General features: G+C 41.5%; 1 protein-coding gene across 1 annotated transcript in view; it reads left to right on the top strand.

Annotated features, from left to right (window-relative positions):
- Nucleotides 1-15,917: 15,917 nt before the first annotated feature.
- ubald1a (UBA-like domain containing 1a) overlaps nucleotides 15,918-26,591 on the top strand; it is a 37,136-nt gene continuing 26,462 nt past the window's right edge. The window contains exons 1-2 of the mRNA XM_023993356.2: nucleotides 15,918-16,182; nucleotides 16,825-16,884. Coding sequence (XP_023849124.1) covers nucleotides 16,075-16,182; nucleotides 16,825-16,884 — 168 coding nt within the window. The 5' untranslated portion in view covers nucleotides 15,918-16,074. The remainder of the gene's footprint in view (nucleotides 16,183-16,824; nucleotides 16,885-26,591) is intronic.

Here is a 26,591-nt window from a genome sequence, read left to right as displayed (position 1 = left end):
AAGGTGGAGAGACTGCCCACAAGCCCTTTAAACGTCTTGGAAGTCTCTGATTGGCTGTTTCCTTTCTCTCCAGGTTTCACTTGGCTTGTCAGACACGGCTGACGTTCATGGGGATATGAGGAGCGCGCTGAACTGCATATTCAACCTCGGAATTAATGTAGCATACGCATAATTATATKCACAGTAGGCTAGCCTATGTTAAAGGGGGAATCTGAAGTTGCTATATCAATTTGTGGACGTATAAATGATATGTAGGCCTACCCATGGATTCTAAAAGTATATACATACATGCCTCATGAGCTTAGTTCAACTGTAGTAGCCCCTCAGAACCAAAAATATAAGCTTGTTTTACTCCAATGTTGGTAAACAAAGTAAATGTTAACAAACGCTATATAGCCTCAAAACATGGTTAAAACTATAATTGTGATATCATGGATGGTCAGTCCTTGCATCCATAGCTCTGTCTATGAATTTGAGAGTGGTTTCATTTTTCTGCCCAAGCTTTTTACCGAAACAGGGGCGGGGGAAAGCTTTCTTGTAGTTCTTGTAGTTAAAATTGATTATTGCCCCTTTAAGGTTAAATCTCGGAATACAAAAATAACCACAAAATCCACAACACTTGGCCATCTCGTTCTTCTTTCCTAAAGGCTATTGTCCCGACCCCAAACGCAATCCATAACCTGTTGAGAGCGATTTGGCGCGACAGTCCTCCCATGGAGCGCTGAAACGTCGCGCCACAAGTCCCGCGCTTGTGCTGCACTTTACCCTCAGCATTCCATACATTTGGTCCACATTTAACTAACCCCTTGTTTACTGTAAGCTATCAAATAGCTCCATTCAACTGCAGAGGGAAATATGAGAAGAAATTCCTACACAAGTGCATCAAAATATAATAAAGTATAGGAATCTGTTTGTTTTTGTTTAGTTTAATTTACATACCATGTATATTAGTCTTCAAACAACATCGTGGTTTTGAAATAAAATACAAAATGACTCAAGTTGTACAATTCAAATTGTATTTGTTACCTGCTTTGTAAACAACAGGTAAACTAAAGGGAAGTGCTTAGCCTACTTACGGCCCTTCCCAACAATGCAGAGAGAGATTAAGATAAATAATAGAAGAACAAGGCAACAGTAAACCTGTCATCCCCAACGAATGGGCAAATTGAGATACCTGAAATGTGTCAGTGTGTGACTAGAGATTATCCTTGACATTGACCAGATACTCAAGTGGCCTCTCTAACAATGAAAATAAATGTCTTTAAAAATGGAAGGCAGTTACCCTGGGTACCAGTCTCTTTAGCTAATCCACCCCCTGTACTCCATGTCATGTGCCAAAGAGACTGGCCTTTTTGCCATCTTCAAATATGAACATTTTCATTAATGAGCTCGATGAGAACAGAGGATTTGATTAAGCAATAAAGCTTGAGGGGTTGTGGTATATGGCCAGTATACCACGGCTAAGGGCTGTTCTTATGCACAGCGTAACGCAGAGTGCCTGAATACAGCCCTTAGATGTGATATGTCGGCTATATACCACAAACCATAAGGTGCCTTATTGCTATTGTAGACTGGTTACCAACATAATTAGAGCAGTAAAAATAAATGTTTTGTCACACCCACGGTATATGGTCCGATATACCACGGCTGTCAGCCAATCAGCATTCAGGGTTCGAACTACCCAGTTTATAATCAATTGAGTGAAATCTGTGGTATATCAGACCGTATATGGGTATACATCAAGGACCATTTCCATTTGATTTGGTCTTGTAAAGGTTCGGGTTTGAAGGTAGATATACACATAATATCTGTCTTGGAACAATTGACTTTGTAATAAGATAGTTTACCAAACTCTTCAAGCAATGACAGGAGGACTGGAATTTAGTATGAGGGGTCTTGGAGATAGAGCAAGACATCATTTGCATATAATGATGCAATATGGTATTCTTTTCCAATTGTAATTAATTTAATTTGGCCATGTGCTCTAAACATGGCGGAAAGGGGTTCTATGACCATAGCAAAAAGTCCTGCACTGGCCAGACAGCCTTGCCTTGTCCCTCGAGACAACAGGAAGGGGGGTGAATATTGGCTGTTGTTTTTTACTACAGTACTGCCATTGGTGAATTATAAAGATTTTGAATCCATGAGATAAATAAGTGGATTAAAATTAAACCTTGACAATACAGACATAAGGTAATTCCATTCCACTCTCAAATGCTTTTTCAGCCTCAAGGGACACTACAACATTTGGGGTCTTAAGATCATTAGCATGAAAAAGAACTTAAATTTAAACTTAAATTATCAGAGGAGAGACGACCCTGCAGAAAACCAGTTTGGTCTGTGTGGATGTGACGGTAGGCGCAGAGTTAATATTTTAGCAATCAATTTATAATCAACATAAAAGTGACTGGTCTATGGGAGAAGCACAATGTATGATCTTAATCTTTATTTTTTCAGTAAAGTAATAGCTGCAAAATGTAAAGTATGAGGAAGCTGTTTTTTACTCTAGACAGACCTTGATCATAGGGAGAAAAAGAGGCATCAACCACTCAGAGAATTGTCTATAGAATTCTATAGGTAACCAATCTAATCCCAATGCCTTTCCATTTTGGAGGGAACCCATAACATCTGATAGCTCCTCAGTAGTAATGTCTTGATCTAAATTTAGCCTTGCTTCTTCAGGGCTAGGCCCCTTTTTTCTCCACTTCCTGTCTGAATGACATGCCCAAAGTAAACTGCCTGTAGCTCAGGCCCTGAAGCCAAGATATGCATGTAATTGGTACCATTGGAAAGAAAACACTTTGAAGTTTGTAGAAATGTTAAAATAATGTAGGAGAATGTAACACAATAGATATGGTAGGAGAAAATCCAAAGAAAAACCAACTAGAATTATTATTTCTTTGAGACCAACCTCTTATAAATTCAAGAGAAAGGTCATATTGAAAATTAGCTCCCTGGATGGAATTCATATGGCTTCCACAGGGTGTCAGCAGTCTATGTTCAAGGTTTCAGGCTTGTAACTTAAAAAATGAATAAGAAATATCAGTTTTAGCAGAAGGACACAGTCTTGGAAATTCGTGTTTGCGCGCGCTATGAAGACATTACGCACCTGCTAAAATCGGTTTCCTATTGAACATACTTCTTTCCGTAAGAAATATTATAGTTTCATTACATTTTAGGGTATCTGAGGAGTAACTGGAAATGTATTTTGACTTGTTGAAACAAAGTTTAGGGGTAGAGTTTCGGATTCCTTTCTCTGCGTGTTGAACGAGTGGATTACTCAATCGATGGCGCCAACTAAACTGACTTTTTGGGATATAAAGAAGGATTTTATCTAACAAAACGACACTACATGTTATAGCTGGGACCCTTTGGATGAAAAATCAGAGGAAGATTTTCAAAAAGTAAGTGAATATTTAATCGTTATTTGTGAATGTATGAAACCTGTGCCAGTGGAAAAATATTTTGATTTGGGGCGCCATCCTCAAACAATCGCATGGCATGTTTTCGCTGTAATAGCTACTGTTAATCGGTCAGTGCAGTTAGATTAACAAGAATGTAAGCTTTCAGCCAATATAAGACACATATGTACATAAATGTTTAAAAACCATATTATTTACGTGAAATGCGCACCCTCCAGTTTCACCGGAAGTTGTCCCGGGACCCCTAGCCCTAAGTTATAAAGTTGGTATATTGATATCTTTCAGGAAGGTATTAAAGAGTCTAAGTTACATTGCAAACTAGATGAGTACAAGTCTTCATAGAATAGTCTAAACGTTTCATTAATTTGAAGTGGATCTACTGTTGATTCTAACACTGCCATTTTTTTTTAACACTGCCATTGTAATGAACACGATGGGAGACAGAGAGTTGGTTTCAAGCGCAGGGCTCAGCAGGTGTTTATTGCAAAGGACCACAGGAGGAGGCAGGTAGCTGGGTCCAGGGGCAGGCAGAAGGTCATACACAGGGGATCCAAAAAGGCAACAGTACAGGCAGGGAAAAGGCTAGTAACGTCATCCGGGAGGTCACACTGTAGGTTGATAACAGGAAATCCGATAGACTAAAGTACAGGCAGGGAATAGGCAAAAGGCATCGTTAGTGAGGCAGGCCTAAATTACAATACACAGGAGGATTAAATTACAGTTACATTTTTTTAAATATATAAAAAATATTTTAAAAAACAGATCTCCGAATAGAAGTGTGTCACAAAACAACAATACCTCACAATGATGGGATGCAAAGAACTGAACTAAATAGTGTGTGATAATGACATACAGGTGTGTGAACAGGTGATCAGAATTCAGGTGATTGGGATCTGGAGAGTGAGCTGCGTTCAGGGGATCTACATGATTGAGAGTGTGAGTTGGAAGCAGACGTTACAGCCACCCTTTCTTCTGTTTCTTTCTTTATTTGCCAAGCCAGTAACTTGCCAGCCATTTCACCTTGTTCTACATATCTTTGTTTTGTTTTTAAAATAGATAGTTCTATAGAGTGAGTATTTCAAGGTGTTGTATCTCATATTTTAATTCTCTAGTTGGCGAAGTGTGATAGATTCTTTAGTAACCGAATGGAGATTCTCCAAGTGTTTTATCTCCTTTTCAATGTATTTGAATTCATCTTTTGTTTTCCTTTTTAGAGAAGAAGCAAATGCTATGTTGTTCCCTCTAAAGTACGCTTTCAGGGTATCCCAGACCTTTCAAGGCATACTGCTGTGTTCCTGTGCACTTCAAATGAACATAATCAATTAATTCATGATTTGCTAGTAGTGATATGTTGAATCTCCAAGACTTTGGTGTCACAGGAGGTTCGGCAAATTCAATTGCAAAAAACAGGACAGAGTGGCCAGATAGGATTCTAGGATAATAAACACAATTTGAAATCTTGGAGAAAAATGTTTTATGGAACAAAGAACAAATGTATTGTTGAATAGGATTTGTGTACACTAGAATAAAAAAGACCCTTTCATTAGGATGTTGTGCTCCATACTTCTTGAAGTCCCAAATCTTGAGACATATTGGACAATGATTGGACATTAGTTGATGATTTATCAAAATTGGCATCCAAAATACAAATAAAATCCCCCCCCCACACACTTGGGGTCATCCTGATTAGGGAAGTAGCAGTTTAGTAAGATGACCTCAGACTTAATTTATTCTGGGGAAAAATACATATTTTGTCTAATCAGGATGGCAACACCTCTAGTGTCGGATGTAAAAGAGGAATAGAAAACTTTCAACCCATCCAAGTCAAAGTTGCTCATGAGCAGGTGGTAAGAGATGAGTCTCTTGTAGAAAAGCTGTCTACTCTCTTTTTATTCAAATAACACCACATTTTTGTATTTTTCAAAGTGCTATCCAAACCATTGACATTATGGCTCACAAAGTTGTATTTGAGCATTTCATTTTCAACTTCATAATCATCTTAGGAGTGACATAATAAACACAGGAAAGACAAACAAAATAACAACACAAGACAACATAACACAATAAGCACATATAACAAGCAAGACATGAGGGGTAAAAGTGTCCCCCCCCCCCACTCACAATTGCAGCTCTCTAAGAATGTCCCCCCTGTACAGATGCAGGGTTGTGGCATAACAAGGTGCTTAGCATCCGTCTCCTAATGTAAAACATGAATTAGTAGAGAAATTAGCAGTCTAAATAAAAACATTTGTATTTTATTTAAGTGCTATATTATTAGCGAATACAAAAAAACATTATGCACAAATGCTGATCTTAGGCTGGCTGCTTGAGATGTTCATTCATGTCAGTGTTCTTACGAAGCATCCCAATGAGCAGCGCCTGCATGGCTTAATTCAATATTTTTAAAAACTCGGCAAGGGAAAATTGTCAATTTACTTTCCCAGTTCACTCCCACCCCATTTGTATAACGGCCAATTAGCAAAAGGGAAACTCTACTAGATATTGTATAGGCCTAGATTATTTCGATTGTTATAACCATACACTTAACAGGGCTCCAAACAAAACAAAATGATTTCATTCTTGGCAGATCATCCGTTCAAACACAACACGTCTCAATGATTAGACCAAATCTCAGTCCATTAGAACAAGTCGGAGTGGTCTGCTCTGCTTGATTCCACAGAGCGGCGCAATGTTCATAACCAGAGAATTGATTGTCCATTATGGCCCCCCCAAATTATAATAATAGCAACCAAAAATAGAAATAGCTTGTTGATCATTTGGCCCTATCAACAGACAGTCGGCTCAGATTGAATCTACAGAATAATTAGATCTATCGTCTGATAGGTCATTAGCCTAATTAGCTAATACAACAAAAGAAAAAGCATTTATGCCGAACACAGCCAGTGGCAATTTTAGCATGTAAATCTTGGTTGGGCAAACTCAATTTTTTTGTTGTTGCTGTATGACAGCAAAGTCACTACACAACACAACGCAACACAACACAACACTAAACAATACATGAATTGCACTATAATGTGAAAAATGGTGCCCACAAACTGTTAGGGCCTACATAAAGCTGTCCCAACAGCAGAGATTTCTTTTCAGCACCATGGAGTGAATCCTTACCACCGCTACACCTGCCTAACAGCGCAGCTAAGACTAACATAGTCAGCATAACTATTTGTTCAGCACTTTTGAAATGTACAGCGACAGAATTCAGAACATGGACTGTTCTTACAGTATTCTCCCTGTACACCAAGTCAGAACTGTAGGATATATAAAGGAGGCATATAAACAGACAATGAAAGCTCTTACAATATTCGATGATTACATTTCTCTAAACAGGCTATATGCTACATGTGCACCACCAAATTAGAACAGTAGGCTAAGTTATGAGGGGGAAAGGGACCAAATTATTAGGGTGAGGCACATGGGCTACTAACAGCTTACTACACAACATACACTTAGTATTACTTTCTTAGCTACAGTATACATATCTTCCTGGCATATTACATAATTTATGCAGCAGCATACAATACATTTTTGGACTCACCATTGTGCTGTACTCACTTGTACAGTACTCACTTGTACAGGAAGGTGGTGCGGCGGTCCTTCTTGTGGCCAGATTTTGTGATGCTACTTGATCATCAAAGTCTGGCATTCTCTGGATTTATGGGGCTTTCAAGACAACTGGGAACTCTGAAAAAAACAAGATTGAATCACGACATCAGTGATCTTCAGGTCGGAGCTCTAGAAAGACGCCCGAGTTCCCGACTTGGAATTCCGAGTTGGATGATCGTTCAAAATGTATATTCCCAGTCGGAGCACATCTCTTCCCGAGTTCCCAGCTGTCTTGAACTCCCTGAAGTTTGAGATTTCCCTGTTCCGAGTTTCCAGTTGTTGTGAACGCGCAAAAAGGCATGCTGGATTGACAGCATGGCCAATATATTCAACCTTTTCTGGCCCATGGGGTTGCGTGTGAATATTTATCCTTTTAACATGGAAAATAGACCAATTAAACCCAGACTTGGACCACACAGCCTCTCCACTGAATAGCAGGGGAAGCAAAACAGTGATTGCTTTGCAATGTTTGCAGTTAGCCACTGATTCCTTCCAAACCACTCATTGTTGAATTTGCGATTTCGTACTTGTTGTGTAATGTTTATGTCCAATGGCCGATGAGCACCGATACGTTAGTTTTATCTGTGGCCAATGACCTTGAGCCTTCTTGGATGGACACTTCTAAATGTAAATCTATGGCAGCACCCAAGGGGGCTTAAACTTTCTAGCTCTCCCTGTAGATTTTGTGGTGAGGTAATGTCCCCATGAGTGACAGAACACTGAGCCAATCACGGCACAACTAGAGATGTACCTACCCCTATGCTCTGTATTTTCCGCTGACTGCCTCTCCACCACAGAAAGCACAGAGCTAGGCTGTTTGTATGCAGCTTTATTAACTCAATATATWTTTTTTTAACATTATTTGCAAACTGATATGTGACACGTATTAATTCCAAAATAACATGCAATAACAGGCTCAGCCCATTCTGCCCTGAATGACGGGTCGCCACTGGCTGTAGCCGAAGCCTACTTGAATCTTAAGAAGCTGCATAACCCACAAATGAGAGCACCCAAAAATAAAACACATATTTTCATCAGACTGGAAGTGGAGCTAGGCTAATGTCCAAATTATCAGACGGGAGATGGACGGAGCTGTTGCTCATTGGGCCAAGAATTGGTTTGAATACAATAGTGATTCTTGGTGTCTTTGGAGTCTCTGAAATATATTGTGATGTCCCGGAAAGTGACAATCAGCCTGCAGGGAAATAGCAGCCCATATCTGACTTTTGTATCCCGCAGGTGGGTACGCACTTTGTTGAACGATGCCCGGTTTTTCATCAGTTCAGCAGAGACATCCGCGTAGATGTGCACTCTCTGGCCCTGGTACTTCAGATTGCCAGCAGCCTCACTAGCCAGCCGCACAATGGTCCGCATCGTCTGACGATTTCCTCTGAGAATTTAGCATGTTTAGAGTAAATGGAATGTCATCACGTGACCAAAAAGTGGTCCACACACACACCAACACAGTCGTGAAGAAGGCACGACAACGCCTCTTCGCCCTCAGGAGGCAAAAAAGATTTGGCATTGGCCCTCAGATCCTCAAAAAGCTATACAGCTGCACCAGTGACAGCATCTTGACTGGCTGCATCACTGCTTGGTATGGCAACTGCTTGGCATTCGAGCACAAGGTGCTACAGAGGGTAGTGCGTACGGCCCAGCACATCACTGGGGCCGAGCTCCGTGCCATCCAGGACCTCTCTACCGGGTGGTGTCAAAGGAAGACCCTAAAAATTGTCAAAGACTCCAGCCACCCAACTCATAGAATGTTCTTTCTGCTGTCAAACGGCAAAAGGTACCATGCACCAAGTCTGGAAGCAACAGGACCTTGAACAGCTTCTACCCCTAAGCCATAAGACTGCTAAATAGATAACCAAATAGCTACCCTGACGATCTGCATTGACCCTTTTTTAACTAACTCTATTGACTCACCACATACGCTGCTGCTACTGTTTATTATCTATTATGTTGCCTAGTCACACATACAGTTGAAGTCGGAAGTTTACATACACTTAGGCTGGAGTCATTAACACTTATTTTTCAACCACTCCACAAATTTCTTGTTAATAAACTATAGTTTTGGCAAGTCGGTTAGGACATCTACTTTGTGCATGACACAAGTCATTTTTCCAACAATTGTTTACAGACAGATTATTTCACTTATAATTCACTGTATCACAATTCCAGTGGGTCAGAAGGTTACATACACTAAATTGACTGTGCCTTTAAATAGCTTGGAAAATTCCAGAAAATTATGTCATGGCTTTAGAAGCTTCTGATAGGCTAATTGACATAATTTGAGTCAATTGGATGTGTACCTGTGGATGTATTTCAAGGCCTACCTTCAAACTCAGTGCCTCTTTGCTTGACATCATGGGGAAAACAAAAGTAATCAGCCAAGACCTCAGAAAAACAATTGTAGACCTCCACAAATCTGGTTCATCATTGGGAGCAATTTCCAAACACCTGAAGGTAGCACGTTCATCTATACAAACAATAGTATGCAAGTATAAACACCATGGGACCACGCAGCCGTCATACCTCTCAGGAAGGAGACATGTTCTGTCTCCTAGAGATGAATGTACTTTGGTGCAAAGAGTGCAAATCAATCCCAGAACAACAGCAAAGGACCCTGTGAAGATGCTGGAGGAAACAGGTACAAAAGTATCTATATCCACAGTAAAATTAGTCCTATATCGACATAACCTGAAAGGCCGCTCAGCAAGAAAGAAGCCACTGCTCCAAAACCGCCATAAAAAAGCCAGACTACCGTTTGCAACTGCACATGGGGACAAATTTCGTACTTTTTGGAGAAATGTCCTCTGGTCTGATGAAATAAAAATAGAACTGTTTAGCCATAATGACCATTGTTATGTTTGGAGGAAAAAGGGGGAGGCTTGCAAGCCGAAGAACAACATCCCAACCGTGAAGCACGAGGGTGGCAGCATCATGTTGTGGAGGCGCTTGGCTGCAGGAGGGACTGGTGCACTTCACAAAATAGATGGCATCATGAGGGAGGAAAATTATGTGGATATATTGAAGCAACATCACAAGACATCAGTCAGGAAGTTAAAGCTTGGTCGCAAATGGGTCTTCCAAATGAACATTGACACCAAGCATACTTCCAAAGTTGTGGCAAAATGGCTTAAGGACAACAAAGTCAAAGTATTGGAGTGGCCATCACAAAGCCCTGACCTCAARCCTATAGAACATTTGTGGGCAGAACTCAAAAAGCGAGTGCGAGCAAGGAGGCCTACAAACCTGACTCAGTTATAGCAGCTCTGTCAGGAGGAATGGGCCAAAATTCAACCAACTTATTGTGGGAAGCTTGTGGAAGGCTACCCGAAACGTTTGACCTAAGTTAAACAATTTAAAGACAATGCTACCAAATACTAATGTAAACTTCTGACCCACTGGGAATATGATGAAAGAAAGAAAAGCTGAAATAAATCATTCTCTCTACTATTATTCTGACACTTCACATTCCTAGAATAAAGTGGCGATACTAACTGACCTAAAACAGCGAATTTTTATTGGGATTAAATGTCAGGAATTGTGAAAACTGAATGTAAATGTATTTGGCTAAGGTGTATGTAAACGTCCGACTTCAACTGTATCTACCTCAATTACCTAGTACCCCTGCACATGGACTCGGTACTGGTACCTAATGTATATAGCCAAGTTATCGTTACTCATTGTGTATTTATTCCTCTTGTTATTATTGTCCCCCACGATGAAATCGGTGAGGGAACTGTGGATCAGTCTCTGTCTGTCAGTTCGTACATTAGTCACACACGATATCTCAGACAGCACTGGCCCGATTTTGAACAAACTTGGGTAAATGATGCGTCTTGCCATAGAGATCCGGCATTTACAAAATTACACAGATTGGCCCAAGGTGAGAGCTATAGTAAATAATTTATTTGTCACACCAGACAGGAAGACACGAAGCAAGAGGGATAACTGGGCCCAACATCTCTCTTCCACAGCATGTGGCGTTGTTTCTTTTTTTCGCTTACCAAGCAAGGTCAATGAGAGTGCCCGAATATGGTAAACAAACATTTGTGGCTTATTTGATGGAATAGAAGTTTTGTAGTGCTTAGGTTGTTATGAATGTAGTGATACTGATAAGTTTACAATTTACAAAAAAACAGAGGAAAAACCCTGTTTCCATCTATTGCCTATTGAAAACTACCTCAGCTCCTCTCATAGAGATGCACTGCCACTCTGTGGAAATAAAGTGTACTGCAGCTGAGACTCACTTATTGATTATTTTAATTTGAGCCAGTTTGCCACAGCAGGAAAATAATCCTGTAGAGACAGGAAATGTGAATTATTATGTGGATAATAAATTAATGTACATTTTTGTAGGGCTTGATACATTTTTCGTAAGGGAAGATTAAGTCTAAAATTTCAAAGTGGAAATTACAAACTTCAGAAGCCTTTTAAAACCTCAAATAAACTTCAAGTATTATATTTCCTGTTGCAGGACAGTTCTCCTGCAACAGGGTGATCAAATTAAAATCCTGCACCTCTACCCAGAGAGATGAATCAATCTGTATTGATATGAAAGAACTGGACAGGTGAAAGAAAATTCCTGGCTTGTACAGTGCATTCGGAAAGTATTCAGACCCCTTGACTTTTTCCAAATGTTGTTATGTTCAGTGGTGGAAAAAGTATCCACATGTAATTCTTGAGTAAAAGTAAAGATACCTTAATAGAAAATTACTAAAGTAAAAGTGAAAGTCACCCAGTAAAATACTACTTGAGTAAAAGTCTAAAAGTATTTGGTTTTAAATATACTTAACTATCAAAAGTAAATGTAATTGCTAAAATATACTTAAGTATAAATAATTTCAAATTCTTATATTAAGCAAACCAGACGGCACCATTTTCTTGTTGTTTTTAAATTTACGGATAGCCAGGTGCATACTCCAACACTCAGGCATAATTTACAAACAAAGCATTTGTGTTTAGTGAGTCCATCAGATCAGAGGAAGCAGAGATGGCCAGGGATGTGCGTGGCCATTTTCTTGTTCTGCTAATCATTCAAAATGTAACTAGTACTTTTGGGTGTCAGGGAAAATGTATGGAGTAAAAAGTACATGATTTTCTTTAGGAATGTAGTGAAGTAAAAGTAAAAGTAGTCAAAAATATAAATAGCAAAGTAAAGTACAGATACCCCCAAAAAACTACTTATGTAGTACTATAAAGTATTTATACTGAAATACTTTACACCACTGGTTACGTTATAGCCTTATTTTAAAATTTATTAAATTGTTTGTTTCCCCCTCATCAATCTACACACAATACCCCAAACTGGTTTTTAGAACATTTTTCAAATGTATAAAAAAATATATATCTGAAATATCACATTTACATAAGTATTCAGACCCTTTACTCAGTACTTTGTTGAAGCACCTTTGGCAGCGATTACAGCCTTGAGTCTAATTGGGTATGACGCTACAAGCTTGGCACACCTGTATTTGGGGAGTTTCCCCCATTCTTCTCTGCAAATCCTCTAAAGCTCTGCAAATCCTCTAAAGCTCTGTCATCAGGTTGGATGGGGAGTGTCGCTGCACAGCTATTTTCAGGTCTCTCCAGAGATGTTAGAATGGGTTCAAGTCTGGGGTCTGGCTGGGCCATTCAGGGACATTCAGAGACTTGTCTCAAAGCTACTCCTGCATTGTCTTGGCTGTGTGCTTAGGGTCGTTGTCCTGTTGGAAGGTAAACCTTCGCCCCAGTCTGGGGTCCTGAGCGCTCTGGAGCAGGTTTTCATCAAGGATCTCTCTGCACTTTGCTCCGTTCATCTTTCCCTCGATCCTGACTAGTCTCCCAGTCCCTGGTGCTGAAAAACATCCCCACAGCATGATGCTGGCACCACCATGATTCAGTGTAGGGATGGTACCAGGTTTCCTCTAGACGTGACGCTTGGCATTCAGGCCAAAGAGTTCCATCTTTTGGCAAACTCCAAGTGGGCTGTCATGTGCCTTTTACTGAGGAGTGGCTTCTGTTTGTCCACTCTACCATAAAGGCCTGATTGGTGGAGTGCTGCAGAGATGGTTGTCCTTCTGGAAGGTTCTCCCATTTCCACATAGGAACTCTGGAACTCTGTCAGAGTGACCATCGGGTTCTTGGTGACCTCCCTGACCAAGGCCCTTCTCCCCCAATTGCTCAGGTTGGCCGGGCGGCCAGCTCTAGGAAGACTTTGTGTTTCTAAAGGTATGTCTATTTTTATTTTTAATAAATTGGCAAACATTTAAAAAAATCTATTTTTGCTTTGTCATTATAGGGTATTGTGTGTAGATTGATGAGGATTTAATTTAATTTAATCCATTTTAGAATAAGGCTATAACGTAACAAAATGTGGATAAAGGGAATAGGTTTGAATACTTTCCAAATGCACTGTACGTGCATGTAGATCAATGCAAATGAAGTATAGGGCATGAGCAGAGGAAACCACGTTAGACTATTGAGATGCTCCCTATTGTGGTTTCAGCACCTTCAAACAGATGGCCCCAGACCACAGCCAGCGATAGATCAGGCATTTTCTAGAGGTTCACACAGATTACGGATCATAACCTGACCTGACCCAACTCTCCCTCATGCACTTGACGGCTTTACAGTGACCTGTCCTGTAACCCTGTGACCCTGTTGCTCAACCCTGGACCATGTGTACACTCTATGGCAGTTTCCCTTTCTTAATCCCTGGACTGGTTACACAACATACACAATCTTTGCACTTTCACAGACCTAATTTAGCCTCTGATGTAGTTTCTCTGAATCTCTGTATGTTGGCCTTAGAATCCTATACTAATGCCTCTCCCAAGAGTCTGGACCTTATGACACAGAACAGGGTGGTTGGAACCCCGAGCTGGCTGTTCCCCCTCATTTGTTACATTGGTGGCAGTGGTGGGATAATACTACAGTCTCTTAATCATTACACTATTAATAGTGGACATTCATGTACTAAGGAGCCTTTGGTCCATGCACCATCCAGGACTGTATAAGACTGGATAGCAGAGGGGGTTCACAATCAGTAGGCCTAGCTGCCTGTACAGATCTGGGGCAAAGTAGAGCCCTGAATGCTGGGTCAAAGGAGAAGTGGGTCACATCACTGCATGTAAAAACTGAGATAAGCCAATCCAGCTGTCACATGCTGCTGTCTGTCACGGAAGGAAGGAGGCATTACATGGTTTCAAAATGCTTCCAGGTTCGTTTCAGTTCATTCACAAAGGGCACTGGTGAAACAGGGTAAATGTTTGACCAGCTGCTCTTATTGTTGTGAGAAGCAGCCGCAGTGTTTCTCAAGAGAGGCCTATGGCATACAGTACGTGTACAGTGTACAGACAGGGGTCTATTGTAATAGATGTCTTATAATCTATCATTATGCACCTAGTCCTGCATGATGACTAGCCCACTTTCTTTCAGGAAACTGAAATCATGCCAGGGTGTTTAATTATGATGTCGTCAAAGGGTCTTCATAAAGGTAAGCAGATCAAACAAAAAGGGAATTACAGTACTAAAAGAGGCAACATTTTCCATATTCATAGAGAGTCCAAAACTTATATTTTGGGGTTTGGCTGTGCTCTAAGGATGGCTACAGAGTAATAGAAATCTATTTTATTTTGAGCTCTGACCTAATGCACTGCTCAAAAGGACCATTTCACCAGCAGGTGTCTCTATTCCAAAGCCTAAATCGTGCGCACAAAAACACACACACACACACACACACACACACACACACACACACACACACACACACACACACACACACACACACACACACACACACACACACACACACACACACACACACACACCACACAACACACACACACACACACTTCTGTTTTAAAGTCCCCACAGAGAGACTGCCCATAAGCACACGGCCAATAACAGGATGTTTACAGTGTCCAGTTTCCCACAATCCTTGGCAGTTTATTGATGGTATTGAGGATTCTATTTACACACAGTCTACTCCCTGTGGCTACAGTGCTATTTTCCTTTCACTCTGCATCCCCATCAATGCAATTTTAAGTACAGGCAACAGGGCCTGTTGTTATTGAGTATTCTTACGAGAGCTAAAGGGGTCAGCCAACTAGAGGCTCAATGCATAGAGTTGCATGGTGAATGGACAGAGAGAGAAAAAGCAGTAGGCCAGTGGAAACACATATTATAAACACAAATTATTCATAGCACACAACACTGAGAGATTAATTTCAAATGACAGCAGGATATTAAACACATTGTTTATAAACATGCCATAAATTATTTAGTGAATGTATATTGGTAATATAGCTTGTGCTGTGTGGTTTTGGCTGCAATATTGACCTCACTGCGCAGACATGACGCGTCTGAATATACTTTAAATACACCCGCCTGGAGACTGTCGATAATGTAACTCCGTGAAATGTAATTGGTGGTGGAAGTTTTGTTTACCATATTTGGCCAGATAGCGACACAGCGCGTATGGGAATTGGACAGGAGTGGCCGTCATTCACAAATTCAGTCCCCTAGGACCACTGTATGTGCTAGAAATTTACAAACAAAGCGTTGGCTCACGGGACTTGTAGTCCAAAACAAATAAAAATAAGACATCCTTATTTTGGGGGACATGGTAATCCTCTCCTATTTGATATTACTTAATATAATTATTCTATATTATATTTTCATGAACATGTGAACTGTCTAAATTCCAAGCTTTTCCATATTGTTTTTGCACTGTACTGACCATCTTGTCTTGTGATTCGAGAGAATGGAATCATTTCATCAGCGGCGCTCGTGTTGTGGCAGGACTTTTGTGGCATACATATCCCATTTGCACGGCTCTGTCTTCATTGGCCACCGACTGGTGTCACTCAAGGGGGCGCTACTTACACTACTGATCAGTGCTCTTACAGTAAATATTTGTGTTTGCTCAACCGGCTGTAATGGTGGATGACTGAGACAGAAAAGAGAGGAATAAAACCACGAAAACGAAGTCCAGACGCAACACTACGAGCCGCGAGTAGGAATAAATCTTCGTCGCAAAATGGAGGAACTCAAACACCAAGTAATGATAAACCAGTTCGTCTTGACAGCAGGTTGTGCGGCAGATCAGGCGAAGCAGCTTTTGCAAGCGGCACATTGGCAATTTGAGGTAAGGGGTTTACGATCAGTAGCGAGATGGCTAGCTAATGTTTATGTCTGACTGCCACTGTGACAGACAGTACTTTTAGTTTTGACTGTGCTGCGATGTTCGTTATTATCATGGCTGACATTTGATGTTGCATAAGAACATTAGAAAATAGAGATCAGTATCAACACTTTTAAACTCAACTTCTAGCGTCTATTTATTTGTGTTATATATAATTGTTCTGATGTATGTATGTTATAAATATCCATAGTATCCATGAAGTAAGGCTGGACTGGGAAAAGTTTACCCGTTAGAATTTACTCTATAGAGATTAAATATACTAGCTATAGCTAATCCTGTTCCCATGCAGCGGCTAGGTGAGGCTAGAAAATGCTATTATGCAATGAAGATAAATGTTCGTTTGTATTGACTGCACGTGATTGTTTAGTCTGAACATAACAGTGGAATATATTTTTCACATCAAATTTGATTCAGCTCCATTGTTTATGTGCTGAATGTTTTGTAAACACAAACTGTTGTCTTACCTATATTACACAATTCTCTACACAATTTGTATTTGTATATATTTATTATTTAAATACATTTTCTATGTAGTAAAGGCTAAATATAATTGATCAAATTATATTGTATTTTTGTATGTTTTAGACTGCCCTCAGTGCCTTTTTTCAAGAAACGAATATTCCATACGGTCACCATCATCAGATGGTGAGTATGGGCTCTCTATTAGAATGCAGTCAACTCTTCACCCTAATGTTTTTTAATATGATGGTGTTATTACAATATTATTACTAACTGTGTCAATAGTACCGATACGCCTTCTCTTAGTTCAATAATTACTTAGAAAACGATGCGTAAAGACCCATAATTATGATGATGTAGAAACAATAACAAAGCACATGTCGGCCATGTTGTGGAGTCGGGGTTTCCATAAATAAACACATGAGGCAAGCGTTTAGCAGCAGCAGCCACGTTTGGTTCAGCCAGCACAGCCTGCGTTCGATTAGAATGTTGATGATTTTGGAATGGAAAGAGGGATGTTGAAGATGGATTCGAAGAAGATGTCAGTGATATGTGTACTGCATAGTGGTGGATACACGTGAACGGATTCCACATTCTGTGTGCCCCAAACACCATGTCCTTGTGTTTCTGGGGAAATATTTCCCGTTAAACGAAGGCTGATGTTGTATTCCATTTGTCTGCCTATTTGATTACATCATTATGAGTTGTTATAACGGTATTACATACATAATGTAGTGCAGCTGTGATGTTTTAGGAATAGTGTAAACAAAATATCAAGCATAAAATTGGCAGTCAGTCTGTCAACATTGCCTGAATATTATAGAACACTTGTTATGGTTTTGCACGCCCTGCACTGCCTACTCAGTGGCACATACGCCTTTGTGTTGAGCTGCATGGCATGGCAGCATCTAGCAACAGCTGCATTCTGGAACACACATATAGGCTAAATAAAGGATTTGGGGAAATGTTGATCAGTTTGGAGCTGAGCGGAAACTCATTCATGTGTCTGTCCAGATTCTCTCGTGTCAGGTGGCCTCACCATGCTAGTGGACATTTTAGTGTTCATGCTGGTCTGTGAATGCAATGATTGGTTTCAGATACGTTTTATGTGGGCGCATGTTGCTCAGAGTACAGTGTATTCATACAACATTGTTCAAGCTGGAGAATATAGTGTTTTACCTGCAGCTTTTGTGATTGAAAATAAAACACTGTAAGAGTGATAAAATCAAGACTTGATCAAATCAAATCAAATCAAATTTTATTAGTCACATACACATGGTTAGCAGATGTTAATGCGAGTGTAGCGAAATGCTTGTGCTTCTAGTTCCGACAATGCCCCCCGCCCCCCATAAGTATAAAAAATAACCAACAGTAATCTAACCTAACAATTCCACGCTATACCTTACACACACACACAAGTGTGAGGGATAAAGAATATGTACATAAAGATATATGGATGAGTGGTGGTACAGAACGGCATGGCAGATGCAGTAGATGGTATAGAGTACGGTATATCATATGAGATGAGTACTGTAGGGTATGTAAACATAAAGTGGCATAGTTTAAAGTGGCTAGTGGTACATGTATTGCATAAAGATGGAGATGCAGTAGATGATATAGAGTACAGTATATACATATGAGATGGGTAATGTAGGGTATGTAAACATTGTATTAAGTGGCATTGCTTAAAGTGGCTAGTGGTACATTTTTACTAAATTTCCATCAATTCCCATTTTTAAAGTGGCTGGAGTTGAGTCAGTATGTTGGCAGCGGCCGCTAAATGTTAGTGGTGGCTGTTTAACAGTCTGATGGCCTTGAGATAGAAGCTGTTTTTCAGTCTCTCGGCCCTGCTTTGATGCACCTGTACTGACCTCGCCTTCTGGATGATAGCGGGGTGAACAGGCAGTGGCTTGGGTGGTTGTTGTCCTTGATGATCTTTATGGCCTTCCTGTGACATCGGGTGGTGTAGGTGTCCTGGAGGGCAGGTAGTTTGCCCTGGTGATGCGTTCTGCAGACCTCACTACCCTCTGGAGAGCCTTACGGTTGTGGGCGGAGCAGTTGCCGTACCAGGCGGTGATACGCCCGACAGGATGCTCTCGATTGTGCATCTGTAGAAGTTTGTGAGTGCTTTTTGGTGACAAGCCGAATTTCTTCAGCCTCCTGAGGTTGAAGAGGCGCTGCTGCGCCTTCTTCACAACGCTGTCTGTGTGGGTGGACCAATTCAGTTTGTCCGTGATGTGTACACCGAGGAACTTAAAACTTTCCACCTTCTCCACTACTGACCCGTCGATGTGGATAGGGGGGTGCTCCCCTGCTGTTCCTGAAGTCCACAATCATCTCCTTTGTTTTGTTGACGTTGAGTATGAGGTTATTTTCCTGACACCACACTCCGAGGGCCTCACCTCCTCCCTGTAGGCCGTCTGTCGTTGTTGTTGTGATCAAGCTCCACTGTAGTGTCATCCGCAAACTTGATGATCGAGTTGGAGGCGTGCATGGCCAGCAGTCGTGGGTGAACAGGGAGTACAGGAGAGGGCTCAGAACGCACCCTTGTGGGGCCCAGTGTTGAGGATCAGCGGGGTGGAGATGTTGTTACCTACCCTCACCACCTGGGGGCGGCCGTCAGGAAGTCCAGGACCCAGTTGCACAGGGCGGGGTCGAGACCCAGGGTCTCGAGCTTGATGACGAGTTTGGAGGGTACTATGGTGTTAAATGCTGAGCTGTAATCGATGAACAGCATTCTCACATGGGTATTCCTCTTGTCAGATGGGTTAGGGCAGTGTGCAGTGTGGTTGCGATTGCGTCGTCTGTGACCTATTGGGTCGGTAAGCAAATTGGAGTGGGTCTAGGGTGTCCGGTAGGGTGGAGGTGATATGGTCCTTGACTAGTCTCTCAAAGCACTTCATGATGACGGAAGTGAGTGTAGCGAGGGCGATAGTCGTTTAGCTCAGTTACTTAGCTTTCTTGGGAAACAGGAACAATGGTGGCCCTCTTGAAGCATGTGGGAACAGCAGACTGGGATAAGGATGATTGGAATATGTCCGTAAACACACCAGCAGCTGGTCTGCGCATGCTCTGAGGACGCGGCTGGAATGCCGTCTGGGCCTGCAGCCTTGCGAGGGTTAACACGTTTAAATGTTTTACTCACCTCGGCTGCAGTGAAGGAGAGCCCGCAGGTTTTGGTAGGGGGCCGTGTCAGTGGCACTGTATTGTCCTCAAAGCGGGCAAAAAAGTTGTTTAGCCTGTCTGGGAGCAAGACATCCTGGTCCTCGACGGGGCTGGTTCTTTTTGTAATCCGTGATTGACTGTAGACCCTGCCACATACCTCTTGTGTCTGAGCTGTTGAATTTCGACTCGATTTTGTCTCTGTACTGAGACTTAGGCCTGTTTGATTGCCTTGCGGAGAGAATAGCTACACTGTTTGTATTCGGTCATGCTTCCGGTCCCCTTGCCCTGGTTAAAGGCAGTGGTTCGCGCTTTCAGTTTCACGCGAATGCTGCCGTCAATCCACGGTTTCTGGTTTGGGAATGTTTTTATCGTTGCTGTGGCGACATCGTCAATGCACTTCCTAATGAACTCGCTCACCGAATCAGCATATTCGTCAATATTGTTGTTGGACGCGATGCGGAACATATTCCAATCCGCGTGATCGAAGCAGTCTTGAAGCGTGGATTCAGATTGGTCGGACCAGCGTTGAACAGACCTGAGCGCGGGAGCTTGTTGTTTGAGTTTCTGTTTGTAGGCAGGAATCAACAAAATGGAGTCGTGGTCAGCTTTTCCGAAAGGGGGGCGGGGGAGGGCCTTGTAAGCGTCGCGAAAATTAGTGTAGCAATGGTCCAGTGTTTTTCCAGCCCTGGTAGCACAATCGATATGCTGATAGAATTTAGGGAGTTTTTGTTTTAGATTAGCCTTGTTAAAATCCCCAGCTACGATGAATGCAGCCTCAGGGTGTGTGGTTTTCCAGTTTACAAAGAGTCAGATAAAGTTCGTTCAGGGCCATCGATGTGTCTGCTTGGGGGGAATGTATACGGCTGTGATTATGATTGACGAGATTCCCTTGGTAGATAATGCGGTCGACATTTGATTGTGAGGAGTTCTAGATCAGGTGAACAGAACGACTTGAGTTCTTGTGTGTTATTATGATGGTCACACCACTTCTCGTTAATCATAAGGCATACCCCCCGCCCCTCTTACCGGAAAGATGTTTGTTTCTGTCGGCGCGATGCATGGAGAAACCAGCTGGCTGCACCGACTCCGTTAGCGTCCCTTGAGTTAGCCATGTTTCGCGTGAAGCAGAGCACGTTGCAATCCCTGATGTCTCTCTGGAATGCTACCGTGCTCGGATTTCATCAACCTTATTGTCAAGAGACTGGACATTGGCGAGTAGTATGCTAGGGAGTGGAGCGCGATGTGCCCGTCTCCGAAGCCTGACCACGAGACCGCCACGTTTTCCCTTTTTCGGCGTCGCACAGGGTCGCCGGCTGGGATCAGATCCATTGTATTGTGTGGAAGGCAAAACACTGGATCCGTTTCGGGAAAGTCATATTCCTGGTAGGAACGATGGTGAGTTGACGTTAATCGTATATTCAGTAGTTCCTCCCGACTGTATGTAATGAAACCTAAGATTACCCGGGGTACCGATGTAAGAAATAACACGTAAAAAAACAAAATACTGCATATTTTCCAAGGAACGCGAAGCGAGGCTGCCATCTCTATCGGCGCCGGAAGTTGATAACATCTATTAGCTGTGCAGAAACAATATGTCTACCCTCCAACCTTTATTTAGCCTATATGTGTGTCACCTGAAATGACTTTAATTTAGTAAGTCAACATAGGCTCAGATATGGGTGAACCTGGGTTGTACACACGTCTTTGTGTACAGTAGCCTGTATCATATCAGTGGAGGGTATTTCATATCGCTGTATCCATAGAGACAGAATAAAGAACTTTTCAATTTCAATACAAAACAGCTTGCCCTCTGTCTCTGTGTTTCCCTATGTAGGCCTGTGTAAGACTGCTAAACAAGACTGCTATATAGCCAATCAAATGGCTACCCAGACTACCTGCATTGACCCTTTTTTGCATTAACTCTCTTGCACTGACTCTATGCACACATGCTGGACTCTACCCACACACTCACACATACTTACACTGACACCCCAACACACACACTACATACACTAGTGCTGAGTGATTAGTGCTTTTTGAGGTTGGGTTGGTTTTTGTTCGATTATTTTTTTAAATAAGAATGGTTTTCAATTTTGGTTTCAAATAATTTTTTTGAACATTAAATGCATTATGAAATAATGACTTTAAAGGATTTTAGAGATTTTTTTATTAGGGATGCACGATATATCGGTAAGCATATCGGAATCGGACGATATTAGCTAAAAATGCCAACATCGGCATCGGCCCGATGTCTAGTTTAATGCTGATGTGCAAAACCGATGTGAAAGCTGACGTGCATACCTGTATAACGTAGGTAGATGATGCAATGACGCCACAAAAAATACAGAGCTACACGTGCAACACAGCATTCCTAACCCAGCCCACAATGTCTTCTGTGTGGATCTATTTTGAAATTTCAAAGGAAGATGACAAAAAGGCCATATGCAACGTTTGTGCTGCTATTATTTCCAGAGGAGAGGCGAAAGTGAAATCTTTCAATACCACAAACCTAATTAGTTATTTGAAAGTGCATCACCCCCAGACGTTCAGAGACTACCTATAACAAAAGCAGAAAAAAACGAAGCAAACACTTCCAACAACTAAACAAGTTCAAGTTGAACTTAAGAAAATTTCAGCAAGACAACTCAAAGGCGAAATCCATTAACGCCAAGATAATGGAATTCATTGTCCTTGACAATCAACCGTTCTCTATCGTGGATGATGTTGGCTTTCGCCAACTGGTCGAGCACCTCGAGCCCCGGTACACACTACCAAGTAGGCGCTATTTTTCAGATGTTGCCCTACCGGAGTTACACAATATTGTTGAAACCACATCCATGAGCTACTTGCTATGGGCGTCACTGCTATTAGCTTCACGACTGACATTTGGACCAGCGATTTCAGCCCCATGAGCATTCTGAGTCTGACAGCATAGTGGTTCAACGAGGATTTAGTACTGAGGAAAGCCGTATTGCATGCTTAAGAATGTGCTGGTTCTCATACAGCTGCTGCCATTTCAATGGCATTTAAGAACATGTTTGAAACTTGGAAACATGAACATACTCCTAGCTCCATTCGATCAACTGACTCCAGAAATAAGCTCAATCAACTGTGTCTGTAGCAGACGTGATACCCCCTGTCATGGCATTGAAACGCCTGCTCAACAAAACTGCAGACACAGACCGTGGGGTTAAAACTTGCAAAAGTACTCTACTAGAGGCTGTGAACAAGCGATTCGGTGGCCTTCCCTCTGAGACTCTTTACGGTGTCGCCATCATGCTCGAAGCTAGGTACAAGGACCGCTACTTTGATGCAGACAAGAAACAGGGTTACGTGAAATCTTACAGACACAGCTGGACAATATGGAAACAGACACTGTGACCGTGCGCACTGAGGAAGAGGACCCACGACAGAAGAGGTCACGGACAGACAGAGCTGAAACTTCACTGCTTGACATGTATGATGAAATCCTGGTTGAGAATGAAACAACTGATCAAAAACCACTGAGCAAACGAAACAGCACAGCAAGTAAGTGAAAGAAATATGTTTTGATTATGTTTTACTGGTAATGGGGACATACATACTGTAAATGCCAACAAAATAATTTTTGGGTCAGTGTGTGTGTATGTGTGTGTGTGTGTTTCAACTATTTAACTGTACTAGAATGCTTGAAAGGACTCAAGAATTTTAAATATTGGTTATCGGTATCAGGTTTTTTGGCAAGGAAAATATTGGATATCGGTATTGGCCTAAAATATCGACATCCCTATTTTCACGAACTGTCTCTATTCCCTCTCTCCTTGTTGTGTTGTGTACATTCCCCTCTCATGCGGCCTATGCAATCTGTGTTTATCTAACCTAATGCAGCTGGCATAAAAGTGTATCCATTTTTGTTCGAGCCGGAAAGAACAGGCGCAATGGATTATGGTCATTGTGGTACCACGTTTCTGAGCTAAAATAGGTTGAATATTTGCTCAGTAAAAATGACAACTCCCTTCATCCCAACATACAACATTGTTCTTGACTTTCTATTGTGAATTATTTGATTTCTCTCTAGAAAAACTCACAAAAAAATGACATTTTGGTTCATCGCACAGCACTAGCCCACACACACATAACATGCACACACATGCATACTGACGCCACACACTCACACACACTCACACTCACAGGCTGCTGCTTCTTTTCGATTATCTATCGTGTAGCCTACTTTACCCCTACCTATATGTACATAGCTACCTCAGTTACATCATACCCCTGCACATCAATACTCCCTTTATATAGCCATGTTACTTTTACTCGTTGTTGTTATTCGTTATTCACTGTGTATTAGATCCTCGTGTCACTATTTCTGTATACATATATCTTTATTTTTAACTCTGCATCGTTGGAAAAGGACCATTATGTAAGCATTTCACTGTTAGTCTACACCTGCTGTTTACGAAGCATGGATCAAAAAGGGGCTTAGGTGTTGGGCATGGCAAGGTGAGCGATCGGCCCACCTGCGCGGCTGAATGTTAGAGATCATTTTAGAGGCCCCCCATCTTGGCAGTGTAGAGACATTTTTCAATTTTTAAGCCAATTTCCTGCAATTGTACATATTTCTCCATGGAGCTGAGAGAAATTTTTGCAGTTTTAATGCAAATTTCCTGCAATTCCACACATTATGCCATGCAGTTGAGAGAAAATGTTGTCGTTTTAAAGCAATTTTCCATGGCTAATTGCTGTATTCTAGATATACTGCTAAATTCATTGTTTTTGGAATTTACAATTGTACATTCTCAATAATTATATTATAAAAAATAAATAGGTCCATTATCTTTTCTACATACTTTTTATCTGGTTTTAGTAATTTAAGTTTACACTGAAAGCTTTTTTCCATCCCAAAAATGAATTTCACTGTTTGGACTTAGGTGACTTGGAAAAAACGCCCGCCCAAGGATTTCAATGGCAGAAAAATCCCAGTGTGTGTGTGTGTGTTAGTCTACTTCATGGCAGGCTGCAGCCATTGCCAATGCCAACTCCCTGGAGCTTATCAGCGTAGCTTGGCTATAGAGACTTAATCCACTTTGCTCCAGTATTTCCTCCGACTGGCACATTTTATTGTGATTGACAGACCTGATGGATGCAGGAAAAGCTCAGCGCCATACATTTCTTTAGTCTATGCTCATGAATTCCCCTAAAATGTTCATCCTCAGTATAATGAGATGATAACTGTTCCAGACTATACTATAAAATATTCTCCTTATCAAGTCTAAATTGTATTATGATTTACCCTAGAATCAACACATTCTACCCATGAGTTTTTTCAGCCAGAGATGACCAATTTAATATCAACCATCTCCAGTAGCGGAATGCAGCTCCCCCCTCTTTCTTCTTGCATTATGTTGTGAAACATGGTAGATTTAGCCTAGCGAAGAATAAAGAAAGCCAGAGGAGTGCTGCAAAGCCCTGCCTGTTCCCTGGCACAACATAAACAAACGTTAATCTTTGCACAGACACGTATTTGAGGTGTGTGTGTGAGAGAGGGAAAGGGATGGTATGTGGGAGTATGTGTGCTTGTGTTTGTACACAATATTATTTTAGAGAGCATGACAGGCTTCAAATGAGTCATGTGGCTATGGGTAGAATACTAATGAAGCATCCTCTAATTGACAACACAAAGACTAAAGGCCGTGAAGCAGAGCCTTTAATGTGGACTTTCTCTTCTCTGAGCCTGTTCATATTGATATAAAGGGCCTAGGGACAAGCATTGTGTCTGTCATTAAAGTGAGAGTTAGCCTAGCCATGGTGGAGTTAGGAGCCGACTACTCAGTGAGGAGCTTGCATGAGTAATGGGCCTAAGTAGGATCAGCTTTCCCTCCCTAAATCCTAACCTTAACCATTAGGAGAACTACAGACCTTCCAGATCAGTGGCGAGGGGAAACTTACTCCTAAACTTGCCATACTCTTGTCTGGGTAGTCCCCCTGCCCTCCATGCTGCCCTTCCTACCCTCCTTCCTGCTCCCCCCTGCCTCACCTTGGCTGTCTCTTCCCCCCGGCCCAGTGTTAATTTCATCAACAATAACTATGACAAAAAATACTTGTCAATAACCTATTTTTTTCTGACTAAAACTATGACGATAACGAGACACGATGCCCTGGGAAAAAAACAGTAACTATTACAAATGACTTTTTATTTTAGTTGATGAAAATGTGATGAGATGAGAATTCCACGTGAGTCTAATGGACATTTCATTTGACGTGAAGCTTATTTTCGTCTGTTTTGTCCAGTCCTAAGCAGGCATGCAGAATATTTCATGCAGTCTCCTCATTGGCAGGATTTACATCTTTCAGTTGCGCGGTCTGATTGAGCTGATCTGCCCTGCTCCCCCGCACAGCTCCCAGGCAATCTTTTGAACTGATGCGAAGCCTGGACACTTGTAACTAACCTCAACTAGAAACAATGTTTACTCTCTTTTACTTTCATGTAGTCTATTTTTGCTTTGATCACATTAGAAGCTCTATATAACTAAAACTAAAGAAGGATGAAATTACAAAAATGTGACTAAAACTAAAAAGGTATTTTTAGATTGAAACAAAATCTAAAATAGCTGCCAAAATTAACACTGCCCCTGCCCCTCCTGACTCCTAAGCAGCCGGCCTGTGCTCGGCCATGTTTAGATTTGCCTCTTTGTTGTGTCTCGTCGGCTCTCCCCTCAGCGGTTTCCCTCTCCACACACTCTCTG

Source organism: Salvelinus sp. IW2-2015, linkage group LG8 (assembly GCF_002910315.2).
Source record: "Salvelinus sp. IW2-2015 linkage group LG8, ASM291031v2, whole genome shotgun sequence".
Classification (NCBI taxonomy): domain Eukaryota; kingdom Metazoa; phylum Chordata; class Actinopteri; order Salmoniformes; family Salmonidae; genus Salvelinus; species Salvelinus sp. IW2-2015.
Note: the sequence above shows the minus strand (reverse complement) of the source record. Positions and strands in the feature narration are given on the sequence as shown.